The 16,559-nt window shown below is 37.6% G+C and overlaps 1 protein-coding gene across 6 annotated transcripts in view; it reads right to left on the reverse strand.

The window, feature by feature from the left end:
* Window positions 1-16,559, reverse strand: part of LARS2 (leucyl-tRNA synthetase 2, mitochondrial) — a 110,824-nt gene that overhangs the window by 54,751 nt on the left and 39,514 nt on the right. For all 6 annotated transcript variants that reach the window (XM_032442390.1, XM_032442392.1, XM_032442393.1 and 3 more), the window contains 3 exons: window positions 10,437-10,528; window positions 7,301-7,361; window positions 693-782 (listed from right to left, as the gene is read on the reverse strand). In XM_032442390.1, coding sequence (XP_032298281.1) covers window positions 693-782; window positions 7,301-7,361; window positions 10,437-10,528 — 243 coding nt within the window. The remainder of the gene's footprint in view (window positions 1-692; window positions 783-7,300; window positions 7,362-10,436; window positions 10,529-16,559) is intronic.

The raw sequence follows: 16,559 nt of genomic DNA on the forward strand, positions 1-16,559 counted from the left end.
GTTCGGGTTCAGGTATTCTGGAACCGAGTTTCTTCAGAATGCTAATTCAGTTCCTTTGTTTTACCTCCTGCTTAAAGGTTAACTGAACTCCTCTCTTTTGAGATAATCTCATATGTCATTTATAAAATACTATAAAGTCCAGAATTTATTCATGTACTTCTAGCTGAAAAACAGCTGTGAGAATCTTACAGCATCTAATATTTCTGTAATATTTTACAGGTCACAAACAGAGTTCAGGAACTAGACTGTTAGACACATAATGTCCTATTATCCTTCCAATTCTATCAGTTCTGAGACAGCATCACAGCCCTATAATACAGACAAATAATCTCACTGCTGAAGAGACTCTTCACAATCACATTATCTTTTACATCTTCAGGAGAGGGAAGTTAAGACGTAGAAAATTCCATACTGAAGCCAGAAAATAAACTAATTGTAGCTACGTTCTGATCCTGCATTTCAGTGTAAACGACGTGTAAACATTTCTGGTCTGACATGCTGTAATACCCATCCACATTCATTACACACAAAATTCATTATAGTTTGCAGTGTTTTAAAACCAGAGAACCATAAATATCTAATCACTTAATGAATGCAAATGGATGATCCAGAAATGCATCCAGAAACACTGATCTAATAAGTGATCAGAGCTAGTGCAGTACAAAATGTAATAGGCCAAAGTTTGTACGTACCTCTTTTTGATACACTATCCCAGATTCAAAAAGCTTAAGAAAGAGGTATTGCGTCCATTTGTAGTACTCTGGTAAACAAGTGGTTACTTCCTGTAGAAATAAAATGAAATAAAAATACCTGAAGCTATTCTTAGTAACTTCTCACAGCATTTTAATTTAAGCAATTAACTCAGAAATGTATAGTATATGTCAAACAGAAAACAAAATGCATTTTTGGGTAACATTTATTATGAGTGATATTCACCTGTACACAAAACCAGAGAACATGGGCCTTGGGCAGCTTTGACATTGCAGAGCAAAGTTTATTTGTTGACATGGAATAGAAGAACACTGTAATATCAATGCTGATAGAAAGGAGAGTACTTGAACTGACCAGCCAAATTAGGGGGAAAAAAAAGAAAAGAAAAAAGAGCTATTCAAGAAGTCATCTCAGGCATGATGGCTTTTTCTCTGCTAAGTACTGAAAAGAGGGAAGAGCCACTCTGGGCTGTCCAGAGGCAGCTCAGAGCTGGCTATGTAGAGAGCAGAGCAATCTGCAGCTGAACTGGTGCCTGTAGAGGACAGAACAGAACTGAGGAAGTGATGGTGCTGACAGGAGATAATGCTGGGCTGGCAGGCAAGGACCAGGGGGTAAGGTTGACTCCAAACTTCAAGATGGAAGAATTGTGAAGGATATCTCACAAGAAGTCACAAGTGAAAGAGAGAAATTAAGACAGATAAAAATAAATGACAGCATAAAAAAGAGGAGTGGGCGTTGAGGAAACAGCATGTAAAAATATCAGAGACAGCACTTGATGTCACTTACAGGGTCTTCAGTATGCCAGCTAAGTGCAAACTGAATACATTTATCAACAAATAGTACAATATCTTTCACCTAGGCTTTCTCATCATGTAAGCTTCCCACCCAAGTCCCTGTGACAGATGACATCAGCAATAGCCTCTGCAGCTTAAATGACACCTGAAACACCCTAGTATAAAAATTTCAGTATTTCTACAACTTTATATTCCAGAATATGAATACAATATTCATGAATATGAAATATTGCTTTGAACAATTAATATGACCTTTGAGTAGATATGCCTCAAAAGTGAGTTGAAGAGGCTTTCCAGACCAGAGACAAACACTTAGTGGCTAGTTTTCAGCACAGCATGTGAAGGCTTAGCCATGAAAAGCATCTGCTTGATTAAACCCTGCTCTCTGCACTTGAAAAAATAATTTAAAAAAAAGTAAGAAATCTGGTTTATTTCTATTCAACTACACATTATCATATGTACATGTACACACATACACACACATGTGTATGCAAATATATTTTGTCTCCACAAAGTTAGTTCTGTCAGTGTGATGCTGCTCAGGCAAGGGAGTTTCATCTCTTAATATCAGACATCCAAAAGAACAGAGACCATTCCTTGCAGTACAATGTAAGATTATGTGAGCAACAGAATTGACCTAACTGAGAAATGCAGAGAAGGGTTTGTATAAAGGCTTTACAAAACAGCATGATGGCATCCATCCAGCCCTTTAAAAAGATATCTGTGAGCTGAGCACTAGCAAAACACACATTTATAACCCTGTATCATAAAGCAGATCGGTGAATATACATAAAAAGGATATTAGCGCATTTATTCCAAAGATGAAATATACACTAAAACCCAGAACCTCTCTTACATATATGAAACATATTGCTCTGCTGTCAATTGCATGTGCTCTTCAGAGATCCATGACAGATTTAGTGGCAACCCATCGCCACAGCACCTGAGAAGGTACCACAAAACCATGAAGAATGATGGCATCTCCTCCCTCCTTCCCACCCATTTTCTCTTTTCCTCCTGTCAGGTTCCTAGCTAAAATAACTATCTGCTGCTGTCACCAAAGCTGATCTTTACCACTGTTCACTGTTAATTCTCTTTCCTCCAACATGAATGACACAATTAAAATGAACCACCTTTAAAAGTGGCCAGCTTCCAAGAACAGCAGATATTGCTGAAGTACAGTGAGGAGGACCCTTATCCCCACACCAACAACTGCCTTGTTTAATCCTTTCTACCTCAGCACAGCAATCTGTCCCAGACAAACAGTGTGAGGAAAGGATTAATGTTGCAAGCTGGTATCAACATGCAGATACAAAGGTATATTTCTTTTCGCAAATACATTCTCAGCTACAGATGTCTGGCATTCTTACTCTACTGTGACAGCAGTGAAACTCCATAAGCACCTGGTTCATGTTAAGGTGAAAGAACGAAACACTATGAAAAACCTGATACAAAACTGCAGCTGTCAAACAATGGTAAAGCCAGCAGGAGAGAATCTTCAGTAAACAAAAACAAGTTCTGCATGGCAAATTTCTGTCATTAATAAAATTGTTCAAATGCCCCGTCTTAAAATTCATTATTTGTTTTAAATCTGCCACATTTACAACTGCCTATTTTGTAGCTAAAGGTTCTATCTTCAAGCAACTTCCACAGCATTGTTTTTTTAATATAAATAACATTTACAGACTGCATAGAACTATTTACTTGCTGTAAGATCCACTTGTTTGGGGGATAACACAGAACCAGAGATAATTCATTTCCTCATTTATTACTTATCATTTTGTTTCTAGTACTTACACTGTACTGAAGACAGCCATATTACACTTGACTAAAAAGACAATAGGGAGAAAAACCTGAAATGGATTTTTTCAAGATCTATCTGGGAAGATTAAATATCTTTAATTCCCCATTTTTCCATTTTGGTATTAAAGGGCACACACCACCAAGCTGCAAGGATAATTATTTAATTTTTGGAGGCTTAGAGTTTGACTGAATGACATTTCTAAAGTCGTTTGAATATTTGTATGTCAAACGCCCTCAGTTTCATGCATTATTGGCTGCAAACACTGTGCAGTACTTACATTTTGGAATACAGATATATTTCCTGCTAAAAAATAGCCTTATATCAATGGCGCCTTTTTCTATTCAATTACAAGTAGGGTGACTGATTATCGGTGAGAGGTGGATAAGAAGAAAATCTAACAGTTAAATCCCTGTCTGCTGTAACAGTTTTATGCATGCATGCCCAGGCAGAATGACAACTTCAAAACAAAACAGAAAAACATTTGAACAATGAGAATTTACCAAAAGCTTCTTCTTTTAAAACACATGGTGCAGAAGGGCAGCGTTAATCACACTGAAAAATGCTGGCAGTACAAGCCACCTTTTAGAAGAAAGTTACATAAAACAGTGGTAAAGTGGTGAATGAGTGGTTAAGGCGCATTCAGCCTGATGGCACTGCTGAGCAAAAGAAAGGGAAAGTCATTCGCTCTCCACCCCTCGGTGCTGAAGATAAGAATCTTCAAAAAGTGCAATTAACGATTCTTCTGAAAATAATCTGTAGCAGAAGTGACAGACAGCTCGCAGTGCTGTCTGCCATGGTGTTCTGGGGAAATCTGATCACCAGGAAAGGCAAAATTGTTGTTAACTTAAAAATGAAACAAAAATGGTCTTCATTTTCCAAGTGCTTTACTGTCTCTCAAAGACACTTTTTCCATCCTTAAACTGCATCTTTTTAACCCTGGATCTGTAGGTTCACAATAGAAACGTTTTCTCCCTTACTTAGCTCATTTTTTTTTAATCTTCCTCCAGAATAACAATGTTTTCAAAAAAAATTACTATCTGACACACTGAAAATATCTACATTTCAGGGAAATAATGTCAGAGCAGTATTAGTATTCAAGCCTCCTCTAAAGCAAAGTACTGACAGAGCTTTTTAATGCATTTAATTACATTGTAGTTTGCTTACATTTTCTGTTTAGCAGAAAAATTTCCAAGTGCCTTTGTAACCTGGCTTTCTGAAATAATCTCACTAGCTTTTATGCAGTCTTTGTTGAGCTGTGCTGGTTAAGTAATTTCACTGACTGTGACGGCATACAAATCAAAACCAGAAAGTACGTTTAAGAGAATACAATGAAAAGAAACAGATGGATAACAGGAAACTTCTATTATCCAGGAGTGCTGGGATTTGCTCACAGTAATTTTACCAAGCAAAAAAAAATTAAAACTAGGCTTCATCCTCCTAGACAGAACTTTCTTGAACACCAGACATGACTTTGTAAGCAGTCAGCTTCCTCAGCACATCTCCACACTCTGAATATTCCAAATGCACTCTTCATTCTTTTCTCATCTTTTTTTCCCCCTAAAGTTTGTAAAATGGTAAAATGTACTTCAGTTTTTCCCACATTATCTTAGCTGGCCATACAGGATTCTCTGGCAGCTATTACAAAACTTTGGTGCTTTATAAAGGCAGTTCACCCCACACCCCCACACTTAAATAGGGAACTAAGGTAGGAGAATGTGTTTCCCTTAGCAGGTACTTGCTAGATACTAAGCTTTAACCGAATGAAGGAGCACACTGGAAAAAGACCAGCGGAATTTGATTAAAAACCAACTCATGTTTTGCACAACAGTCTCAGTTAATTAGACTAACTCATATAAAAGGTGTTTTTTCCTCATTTTTCATAGGAGTCACTAACACTGCTGGATTTGTTTACAATGCCACAGTATTTAGCAAGCCACTGATTTACTGCCATACAAGTATAGAATAATAAGAAAATATTCCTTACCTCAAGGAGCTCACTTTTAAGGTAAGTACCTGCACAGCACGGTGCATTGCTGTGCAAAGATGCTCGAGTTAGCCCAGCAGCAGTACAGCCGAGACAGTAAGATGCTCTGCTCAGCCTAATTAGCCTTGCAGAGAAGCAGACTTTAACAGCCTGGACAATATACTGCTGTAACTTAAGCCATTCCTTCCCAAAGACATTCTTTTACCTAGCTCAAACATCTGTGCATTTAATATAATAGTATACTATAATACAAAGTACAATAGATATATTTCAGGTGTCATATATTTTTTGCATTGATTAATCATCTCACTCTTCCTACTGGCTACCATCCAGGTTACTTTCAACGCAATTAATAAGGCAAGCTTCCTAGGTAAAATACAACTTAATTATTTAAGGAGTAAAAACACAGACATTGTGTTTCAAAGAAAATATATATCCATCATTTTAAAAACTCATCTTTCAAAAACACAGACTGTGTGCCTCTGGAGCATTCGGAATTATTTGAATTATACAACTGTTAAAAATGAACTTAGTTGTACAGTATTAATGCCCACTCCAAATATATTCAGAAGCTTCTGAAAGCTCATTAACTATAACACGGTTTGCTAGGAAAGTGGCGGTAGGTCTCAGAGAACAGGCATGAGGATGACAAATGATCTTTCCTTGTATACTTATACTTTCTGACATGGTTTTCATTACTATCAGTTCTCCATCTCTTCTTCAGAACATAAGGGCTACACAAAGGTCTGCATACCCCAGTGAACTTTCCCAGTTTTCTTGAAAGGCACTCTAAGACATTCCGTTCCTGTGTGTTCCATATGCACATACTGATATGCACACATGACTGCACTGTTGTGTGCTATTGCTGTACCGCACATAAAGAAAACCTCCGAGATAATAACACTTTAAGAAAATAATTGTCAAGAATGCATGAAGTGAATCTGCCACAGAAAAGAATTCTTTTCAGAGCAACTTTTGTTACCACAAAAACTACAATCTTAATGAAAAGGCTCTTACTGAAAATCTCGCCATTTAAAAGATACGACAAAGTATTTTTTTTATTTTAATGTAGAAACATACAAAAGAAAAAAACTTCACCTTCTCAATTAACAACAACAGATGGCAGGTCTCATACTGCCAGAAAATTAATCCTTTTCCTTTTCAGAGCTACAAAACTGTAATAAAAATTCAAGATTAGCATCTCCATCAGGCTATTCAGAATCATATTAAGGTGATAAGTAACGATTATTGCTAAGAATATAAAGTTAGTGACTGTGGCTGATTCACCAGTTAATGCAATAACCCTACTATGATTGCTTCAAAAATTAATTTCTTTCATTTTTATCTTGAAAGCAAGATTAGCTACGTCTGGTTGTGTTGGTAAGGCTTTTAAGGTGAACGTCTGACTCTCAAGCATTAGTGTTTTAAATAGAATTTCTAGTTTCCAAAGCAGTCATAATATGGACAACAGTGATAATGCAGGACTATCCTTCATGTTTAAAAGAACATAACCAAATTCACATTTCAAGTCATTAGCTTTAAACTGCTGACTATATTACCAAACATATGCACTGAAAAAAAAACTCCTCCAAAAAAATACATATAAACCTTAACAGAGATGTATGCTGCTTCAGAAACACCTGTTTAGACTACTACCTAAACTCCTAACAAAGAAAATTGCTACTCTGAAAGCAGCAGAAAAGCAGAGAAATATCCAAATGTAAACACAAAGTAAAAATGAAATCACATTAAAGAAAGATTCTCCTACAGTTTGAGATGAACAGACTACATTACTATAATGAAAGTAAGAGAAGTTTGATAAGAAGTACCACAGAAGGTCTATTTACCACTTCAATCAAATGTAATTTTATAGCTTACAGCATCAAACTAAACTGGTCGCTTTCAAGGCTTCTATGTTGTCAAGTTTAAAATCTTAAAATTCCAGACTTTTCAGAACTCCATTTTACAGTAAAACAAAACAGCAGACACTAGTAAAGAAAATCTTACCCTTTCCCAAGTGAAAGACAGACCTAATGCATCAAACTGTTCCCTCATGTGTTGAATATTACTGCAAAGAGAAGAAAAAGAAGTATTCACTTACAATTATTCGTATCATGTGACTGCATTTAACATCAGGTTCTTATAAAATTCTGAGAAATCAAAAGTACCAGTTAACATCTACACGCTATTATCTCACTACCAATCAAGTACAATAAACTGTCAGAATACTCATCTTAAATAATTTTAAAAATCACTATCCTGGTATGTATTCTGGTTCCATTTCAATGGCTGTGTATACAATTATTCTGCACATATTTGGATGCAGTTTTCTGATATACCCAACAATTCCTTTCTGTACAACATATCTTTCATCTTGTATTGCTAGAAGTGCAGAGATCCACTTAAACCTGAAAAGGTTTCCCAGAAGAATAACATCAGTACAAGCAAACAAGTAAGTCTTACAGTCACAACTTCCAATAGGGGAAATTGTACCTTCAGTAACACTGCTTATAGTAAATTCCTACCCAAATTTCACCTACTTAAAAATATCAGATTCCAGGGTATTCTCACAAAGTTTCTGTCTCTACTCTGATTTTTGCCAACAAGGTCTTCTTTAGGTTTCATTTAAGCAACTCCATCTTCATCAGTTTTTTCCCCTAACATAATGAATATAAGGAGTAATAGTCAATTGGAGCTCATTTTTAAGTCACCTCTTCAGAGCATGACGATGATCTGAATTTGGTTATTCACTCCTGGATCAAGCAAGCTGTGATGCTTATGGTGTTTCCCCTTTCAAAGGGGTGTCAGTCTCTGTTGCATGGATGACTAAAACATGTCCCATATTACAGCTCCTCATACATCTGTCATCCCTGCTGCAGGCTTCAGAAACATTTACGACAGGGGACAGCGGATAAAATGGATGTACTGACTTCAGTGGTCAGAATTTATCCTGCCTGTACTATGAACCAACTTCCTTCCTTTGCAAAATCACAAACACACGCCCAAAAAAGGCTATAGAAATGATTGTCTTGCTCGGATGTTATAATCGGTCCCAATGAACATAGCCTAACTTGTCTTAATTGTTGCTATAATGTTGCTAGTTAACTCTTAGACAGCTATTCTTTCCAGTACTAAATTTTAAAGGCAAAAATTTACTTCCCATATGAAATATCTAGCACATGTAATGACTAGCCAAATTGGTTTAAATGTATGAGAAAAATAAACAGAGGGTCAGCTCAAGCAGTACCCTGCCACATGTTTCCATATGATCCTTCTTGGATGAGGCAAGTTGAGCTGACAGGCCAGCTTACTATTGCCCAGTTTCTACCCCACAGGCTCACCATTTTTCTGTTGAGCTCATTCAGCTCACTTAATCAGCAGAATGGCTTTCTTCTGAGCCAGTTCAACAAGATGTCCTGAGTACCAAAGCTACTAAAACACGTGAGAAGGGAGCACGTGGCAGTGAGGAGCAAATCCTGACCCTTCTGTAGTCAACAAGTACTCCTCAGCCTAGTTCCCTCCGGACTACAAACTTCAATCTTTGTGCCTCATTTGACATGTAAATACAGATCACAGTAATGTTCTTTCTGGTGAAGACTCTGACAAGATAATAGAGTTAAAAATGAGCCATTTGGATATAACAGATATGTGGATCTAAAAAAAATAAAATAAAAATTGCAGCTTAGCTACAGCAGGCTTATTAAAATTAGACAGAAATCACCAGCTTACCCACCATATTCTTCAGAAAAATAATAAGCTCCTTTAACAAAAGTAGTGTATTTGTCCAAAGCAAGGCACACTGGTAGCAGAATTTTTTGCTGATAGTCCAGGCAATGTTTCCACATAGCCACAGGTTTGTGAATTCCTTTTTGCTAACTTCACATATGGTATAACTGATGTCACACAACACACTGCGCACAGTGGCTTTCCAGGCTTGCTTAAAAAAAAAACTAAAACAGTGGTTTGGGTGGTTTAATTTTCATTTTCTTTCTTTCTTTCTTTGGTGGTAATGAATATTTTCATACCAAGCCAACAAGAAGAAAATTTAGAGAATTGAGCATAAATGACAAAAAATTTACATGCACTGCATTACATGCATTTTCCTTAAGCAAATTCAGTTGCCACCATATTTTAGCAGGAAAAGTAGCAAATGATCTTAACCAAGAACTAGAAGCATGCAAGAACTTAACAGAAACAGCATTATCTCAAGGTCAGTTCTGGGTTAGGGTAGAGTTAACTCTCTTCCTAGAAGCTGGTACATTGCTGTGTTTTGAATTTAGGATAAGAATAATGTTGATAATATGACATTTTAGTCATTGCTGAGCAGTATTTGCACTAAGTCAAAGTACTTCCTTCCTGCCCTGCCCTGCCAGTGAGGGGCTGGGGATGCACAAGGAGCTGGAAGAGACACAGCCAGCACAGCCCACCCAGACAGGCCAAAGGGATGTCCCATATTCTTTCTATCCCTCCTTGATAAATTGTCTTTATCTCAGCCTTCAAGTTCTGGATCCTTCCAGTTTTCACTCCAACCAGCTTGGGAGCTAGGGGGATGCAGAATGAGCAAACAGCTGTGCGGTGCTTTGCTGTGCGCAGGGATAAGCAGCCACAATGAGTCCAAAAAGATACCACAGCTTCAGCACAACAAACAACTTCACTTTGAAAACCAGTTTCTGAGTCTCGCACAACAACAAATCTTGAGGTCTAAAGCACAAAATTTTCTTAGCAATAATGGCTGCTTATCATTTTAGATACTCGGTCTCCAATGAGAAAATTAACTTCTTTCTCACACTACTGAAAACTGCTGGTAAACCTAACCACGTAGGTTTCTCAACTGTGTATTCTATACTAAAATTTAACTCACTTTAACAGAATTCTGATTTATTTCTTATTCACCGCTTTAGACATTTGGGAAATGTCACTTCTTCAATATCCTAGCTGTTTACAAGTAATTGAGAAGGAAGCCCTGAAAATCATCTTGACACATCAAGCTTTTGAAATTGAGTCACCTGCACAGTTCTACAAAACAACAGCAAATTAGCTTCTTCCTATATTGCATTTCTTCTACACTGTTTTTGCTCTGTTTTGTTACTTTCTGGGCTCTATAGTACAGACATTTACACTACCAATATTCATTAAAAATCACCTTTGTGTCCAGCTTGCAGGGTGAAGACCATGCTCAATTGCTGCATTTTCTGCTGGTAAACCAAATGCGTCCCATCCCATTGGATTTAGCACCTGCCAGCAAAAAAATGAAAGACACAATCTTATGCAACTTTCTGGAATGACATTAGCAACACACACAAGCCTCAAAATAACAACCGTGGTTTGCATTTTAGCACTGCTTTATCTGAATTGAACTTCTTCAAAGCATGCCCACGAGGGCTACGTCTGTTTTAAGAGATGAATATGAAACAAACTGGCTATCAACAATTTGATGTTAGAGGGAGCTCACAGCATTATGCAATAAATCCTCAAGACTATTTCAATACTGAGTTGGCAGTGACAAAAATCAAGCCTTTGTAATTTGTCTTGTGGTCCAAATTAGCAGTGGATGTTACAGCTACGCAGAATCAAATATTCACCCTACAGAAAACAAGAAAGCAAGCAAAATTATTTGAACCAAGGGTTTTATAACTATATGTGATGTGCAGACTACTAATTGCTTTTCCTTTTGCTGAAGAGAAAAGATAAAACCACAACATGCTCTATAACCTTAAGTCTGTCAGATAAGAACGAGATGATGAGGAAATATATTTTGGTCAAGTTTTACTTAAAAAATCTGTTGTAAATACAGACTGCAGATTGACACAATGTATTTCAGGACTTCAAATAAATAAAGGTTAAAAATGTTTAACAGATATATAGAGAGCATAATTTTTGTTGAATATATATCTTTCCTGCTAACATGAGAATTATTTAGAAACATGACTTATCTAGCAAAAAAAAGTAAAGATTCAAAAAGCCTCTTTAAGAACTAGGAGAAGCATGGTCAATGTTTAATCCACTATCATTAGATACACTCACATGTTAGGTAAAAACCAGTCCCGTTTATCATACCTACAAATGTGCAATAAATTCAAACAATATGATTATAGTTATACAAGCTTAATAATACCCCTTAAGTACATACTTACATAAAGAACTTGTTCTTTAATAGCAATTCAAAAAGCAATGAGAAAGCAAGCCCAGCAATATTAATCTTATAAGCTAACTCCATACAGAAAAAAAACTGTTTATTACTGATGTATAGAATCTCTTTTTGTTTCTGGTTTGAACTACTTTTATTCATTTGCCACATCCTCCTAAACCTCCGACTTCAACTGATTCCTTCATAAAACATATTTTATAGACACATTTGTAAAGGTGCCTTTGGCATCCACTGAGTTTAATAGCAAAATATTTTAACAGATATGACTCCTAAGTATTCTAATTTTTAATGCTGAGCTTAAACTAAACCTACTGCATATGATTAAGTAGACGGTGCAGCAATAAAAGAGGTATTCACCTGTGATCGGCCACATCTCATGCCAGTACAGCAAAGTGTCTACACAAACCACAATTTTGGTGTAAAACTCTAATAGAAATCAAAATGCTATAATGTCTTAGAAACGTCCCCTTTATCAGAGAAATTATTCCTCACATTACAACGTCAGAAAATGTCAGACTTGAACATCTCACCTCCTCACATTATAAACATTCAGTGGAAACATCTCATTTGGAGCCTAAGCTACAAGAGGTTCCCTGCTGATGCACACCTGCCCACAGCACTCCCCGCTTCCATACCCCCACCATAAACAAAGCCACTGGTATAAAAGGGAGGAGAAAAAAAGGTAAACTTTACAGAAACTACAAACCTCAGGAGTTTTGTAAGGACATAGTAAAATATTAGTTTGTATAGCTCAGTTTGACTGTTACTAGTGCTGGCCAACTGGCTACGGACAGAGATCACCACACAAAGCAGGTATTTTTTCTATGTAGTATACAGACTTCCTCTTTTCTAAGCCCCATTTCTTTAGCTGAACATGCAGATGCATCCCCAGAAATGTTTTCTTTTACTGATGCATATTAAGTGAGATTAAAACAAAAATTACTCATGGCAAATGTCTGTAAAATCTGGCTTTGGAATATCTCCTGGGTGCAGATGGATAGCCAAAACCAAGGCGCAACAAAGCCATTTCTCATGCTCACGAGCAAAAGGATGAGGAAATGACAGCTTCACTCTCTGTTGCAGACTCCTTGAACGGGCTGACTGATGCTCAGACAGCTTAGCATGCAGACATTTTATCCCTGTACCATCAGTGCTAGCAGGAGATCAGCGATAGCAGGACTTATCTGCTCACACAAATCTTCCCAATTCTACCTTGTGTATTAAAAATATCACATGATGCATTCACTTATCACAGTCAAATACAGTTCAATTTAACAACCAATAGCATTCCTTGAGTTGAAGGGCTGAAGAAATACACTACTTCAAGATTCAGGAAGAAACCTGAATTTAAAGAGATTAAAAATATCCTCAAATTAATCTCCAGGATAGATCTATTTATATAGTTGCTATAGAGATGAATGTAACATGCACGGTGGTTTAGAAAATGATTTCAAGTTCATTGTCTCTTTTACTTCTGTACCGTGAATGGATGTGAAAGGTCTGTGAAATGCAATTGTCTAAACAATAGGTCAGCTTCTGGCTGCAAAGCGTGTTACCCATCTACAGCTAAAATGCCACAGTCTTCATGCAGCACTTGGCATTATGTCTTAAATTGACTTAACCAACACAAAACAAGGCTGAGATAAACTATATTGCTCTGACAAACACAAAAAATCTCAAGAGACGTGGAAGAGAAGAAAAAATACACTACTAACCTGTCAAAACTTGGCACAAAGAATAAAGGAACAGTTCAATTCCCCTGCTCAAAACAAAGTAAAAATAGGAACAAAGCAATCTGGAAGACCAAAGGATATTCCTTAAAGCTCTCTAGGGCTTGGTCAAAGTTTCTAACTAGCAGAAAACATGGCTGCTCCCTCTCACATTACAGATGAGCAGAAAGAAAGGAAAAAAGAGTCATCAACTTTCTTAAATGCTGACTTGATTGCTTCTGACAGTGGCCTTTAAACTTTATGCAGTCACGGGATCAATTCTGCTCACTGGAGTGACCTGTTCTTCCAAGCATCACTTCTCCATACAGACAGGATCTTCTCCAAATCACTTGGAAAAAGAAAGACAAATAATGAACCTATCTTGTAGAAGAGAAGCCTACATAATCTGAAGATGTCTGTACCAGGTAAAGGAAGGCAGATTATAGCCCCACAGCCATTTTAAGATGGCAGAAGCTGTCCCCACAGCCAGCTGTGTTTCTGCAGTCACCCTTTCCTTGCATGAATCCTCCCTTTGAGGAAGCAGGCACTGGTAGATTCTCAGAGTAGCAGTTACTTACACTCTGCCCAGTTAAAAGCACCAGTTAAATTTTTCACACCAGTGACATACCCTAAGATCCTCAGGAGCTCACATGATCAGGCGGGGTTGTGTATTTTCTGCCACTCAGTGCTCTACATCTTGCGTAGGACCATGAAGTGATATATGGGCAAAGAGAAAACTTTCCACAAGCAGGTTATTAAAAAGGAAAACAGCTGCATCTTGAAACACCTAAACCCAAAGAGTCTAAATTCATATTGGGTTGTAGCAAAGGACTAAGGATCATTTAGAAGAACAGCCAGAAATCTGCCATTAATGATGGCCGGAGCTCTCAATATGACTGTTGGAGTAAGCAGAAGAAGAGACAGTTAACTTCCACTCTGAGAGCTCAGCTCTTCCTCTCAGAAGATTTCCATCTGCCATGACAGCCAGCCTATCATACTGACACTAGTGGGTGAGATCAGTAAGCACGATGTAACACAATGATGACAATGATCTTTTAACACTCAGTTCTATGCTTCCATCAGCATTTCTAGGTAAAACCAAGCAGTGAATTGTTCTTAGTGTTTGTAAAGAAATAAGAAACCTGTCTGCTTCCCTGAAGTGCTCAGTGTGCCTGAATGCTATGAGCAGAGAGCTGATACATCTTTCTTAAATCTAGATTGATGCATTCCAAATTCTAAGAAAACAAACACAAGTAGCATCAAAAATGTCTGTAAATGAATATATTTATTTACTAAGAGTCTGTGATAAGACAAGCAAGAATGCAAATGAGAAGGCCTGCTGACTATGTGCATCAATATAGCAAAGCCTGCACACAAGCCTCTAGTTACAGTGCCCTGACACAACTGATGGAAACTAATTCCAAACACTGATTAAATAGATGATCCACAGCTGCAAGTTCCATCTTCCAGAAACCACCCCTGGCTTCAGTGGTAACTTTCTGTCATTCTTCCTGCACTCAGTCTCACAAATGTGCACACACAAGTGAGACAGAGGAATTGAGAGCACCCTCAGCAAGTGTCAGCAGATGACACCACGCTGTGGGGGGCAGTCAACACACGTGAGGAACAGGATGCTGTCCAGAAGGACAAAGACAGGCTGGAGCAATGGGCCCAAGAGAACCTCATGAGGTTCAACACTTCCAAGTGCAAAATCTTGCACCTGGGTCACAGCAACCCTGCTATCAGTACAACCTGGGGGATGTAAGGATGGAGCACAGCCCTGACAGAAAGGTCCTGGTGGTACTGGAGGATGCCAAGCTGGATATAAGACAGCAATGTGCCCTCACAGCCCAAAAAGCCAGCTGTAACCTAGGCTGCATCCAAAGCAGTGCTGCCAGCAGCGCAAGGGAGGAGATCCTGCCCCTCTGCTCCGCACTGGTGAAGCATCACCTGGAGTACTGCATCCAGATAAGGAGTCCTCAGTACAGTAGAGACAGAGGGAAGATTTAGATTGGATATAAAGGAAGATTATTTTACAGTAGTAATACTGTAGTACTACTATACGGTAGTGAAGAGCAGGAACAGGCCGCCCAGAGAGCTGGTGGATGCCCCATACCTGGAGGCATTGAAGTTCATGCTGGACCAGCCTCTGAGCAACCTGTTATTTAAAGGTCCCTCCCAACTCAAATGATTATTTGATGACAACAGCCAAAAACCACCACTACCACGAAGAAGAATGAAGAGACAGTGAAAAGCTGGAAACAGATTAAAATAATGAATCTGAGAAGCGAGCACAGTCTAGAAAGAAGTATTTCAGTGATTCTTTGCAGTAACAGTTCAGCATTTTGATAAAGCACTTTGAAATTAAAAAATAATCAACCCACACAGATTTTAATCAAAACTCAGTAATGCCGCTTACATAATGCTCTCATTTATTTCTCGTTCCCACAAGATACAAAATACAAAAACTTATTCCATGTCCCCACACTGTCGCTAACATTTAGAAAACAAAGGTGTCTCTCTCCTCTGTAATCTCTCACATTCTCATCTAATTTAATTGCATTTAAGATAGCATCTCATTTTCTCCCTCTTTCTTTCAAAATGTAATAAAGTGAGCTAATTAACACCTTTGGTATTTGTTAAACTTCAATAAGGCTCAATTCACGTAGGATACCTGTTATATTTTCCACATGATTTGTACCACAGAACATAATCTCACCAATAGCCACACCAACTTTACACACACAAAAAGTGGTGTAAAATACCAGCTAATGTTGACTGGAAAGTAGGAATGTATTGAAATAGCATATCCTACTGATGAATTCATTATGAAGTTTTAATTAAACTTGCCTCTCCGTTCACTTTTGCAATTTCAAGAGTATTAAGATTCATTGCTGGAAAGCAAAACAACTAATGAAAATACATTCAATTAAAAAACAATAATAACTTTTTTAAAAAAGATGTTCTGGATAAAAAGAAAATGTTCCTTAGGTCACTTGGGGATATTGTGGAAATATGACTGAAAATATTCCAATCTCATCTATCAGGAGCAGTCTGAGCATAAATGACAAAATCCAATCACAGTGTACCAGAATTTCACCAGAACTATCCAACAACCACTCGTTTCTGTACCACTCATATGAGAGCCTCACGGTGGTATCAATTTCAATTCAGAATTTTATTAAAAAGATATCACAGGAACTATTGAGCTGAATCACTCTGCTTACTGATTGCTAAAAGAATTATCTTCAATCCTCCAAGAGGCAAAAATTATCCACTTCGGAATTTATCAAAGACATGATAATGATAGCATGATAAAGTAATGGTAAATACTTTTTCCCTGAGCAGTGGCTGACTGGAAATACCAGCCATGGTGAAAATCACCATGACTATCTCTAATTTGTACTTG

This window comes from Coturnix japonica, chromosome 2 (assembly GCF_001577835.2).
Source record: "Coturnix japonica isolate 7356 chromosome 2, Coturnix japonica 2.1, whole genome shotgun sequence".
NCBI lineage: Eukaryota > Metazoa > Chordata > Aves > Galliformes > Phasianidae > Coturnix > Coturnix japonica.